This window comes from Echinococcus granulosus, assembly GCF_000524195.1.
Source record: "Echinococcus granulosus chromosome Unknown EG_S00238, whole genome shotgun sequence".
NCBI classification, from domain to species: domain Eukaryota; kingdom Metazoa; phylum Platyhelminthes; class Cestoda; order Cyclophyllidea; family Taeniidae; genus Echinococcus; species Echinococcus granulosus.
The window spans coordinates 55985-57111 of NW_020170618.1; the positions used below are offsets into that span (position 1 = coordinate 55985).

Below are 1127 nucleotides of genomic sequence, written 5' to 3' on the forward strand. Positions count from 1 at the left end.
GTCTGTGATACACACTGCTCTGCACTGGTTATTTCTACTAGGTACTATTTTGCGACAGGTGTGGGGACAAGATGCAAACTGCATAATTCGAGTCTTTAACTGCTAGCGACTCCCCATTTTTAATGCTGGTTTTGGCAGATATGACACGATATTCGAACTCTAACCCGACAGACGCTGGGAATCGCCGTTCTTCCCGATCTACACCGCACTCAGATTTTGAGAAGATGAAGCATGTCTGAAATGACCAGCCTTTTAGTGGTTAGGAGCAGGTCCATACATGAAATCCTCTGGTGTAAACATGTCCATTGCATACATAACATACCTCCTAGACCTTGGAGGTAGATTCCGTGCTTCACTGTTTATGATGTGTTCTAGGTCTGGATCATTTCTGGGTTAACTTTTATGCTCTCGTAATAAGTTAGTCCTATTTTCATTGACATGAAGTATTTCTCACTACTTCAAGGAGTGCACACCCCACATCCTAATTGGCAAAGCCTTAAAGGCATGAAGTATTGAGGCCTTAATTTACCTTGCATTATAGCACACCAAGATTGTATTTAAACAAGTGATTTCTTGACGTCAACTGTAGTGAGAGGATACCGAAAAAATTACCAAGTCTCTGTAAATAGATCTCTCTGTGATAAAAATGCTGTCAGCTAAGGTGTGTGTTGCGTTTTGACTTAAAAAGGCTGTGCAATGTAGATTTTTGCAAACAAAATTTATCACTAAAGTAAGGATGTGGCTGGTTAGGTCTAAATTATATCGCTTCTTTTCGCTTAACACAAGATTTGCAATGATGTTATAGTTTGTGCCATTGTTAAAAGCTTTGTCCATGGCAGCTGCAGTTAGTTATGTGACTGACATTAGAGATTGGGTAACAGCAGTAACTCCGAGCAAATATAAGCTTGCTTTTCGTTAAAAATTTGGGTGGAAGTTCGTTTCTTTAATTCAGTTGCTCACCTGACCGAGGATAAACGTAACCTGGAGTACGGAAACTGATGGAGCCAAAAAATACAAAATTTGGGAATGGATATACTCTTCCAATCACAAACACTAGAATGGGATACACATTGGGAAATAGGAGAACATATTTTCCTCGTCAACTAACAAAGCCTAACTAAGTCCCC

The 1127-nt window shown here is 39.8% G+C and overlaps 1 protein-coding gene across 1 annotated transcript in view; it reads left to right on the forward strand. All coding sequences in view use genetic code 11, as the record gives it.

Annotated features, from left to right (window-relative positions):
* The window catches only part of EGR_10595 (hypothetical protein), a gene marked incomplete at both ends in the record, with an annotated part of 5919 nt that overhangs the window by 861 nt on the left and 3931 nt on the right, over positions 1-1127 (forward strand). Inside the window, one exon of the mRNA XM_024499844.1 lies at positions 657-730. Within this exon, the coding sequence (XP_024345749.1) occupies positions 657-730 (74 nt within the window). The remainder of the gene's footprint in view (positions 1-656; positions 731-1127) is intronic.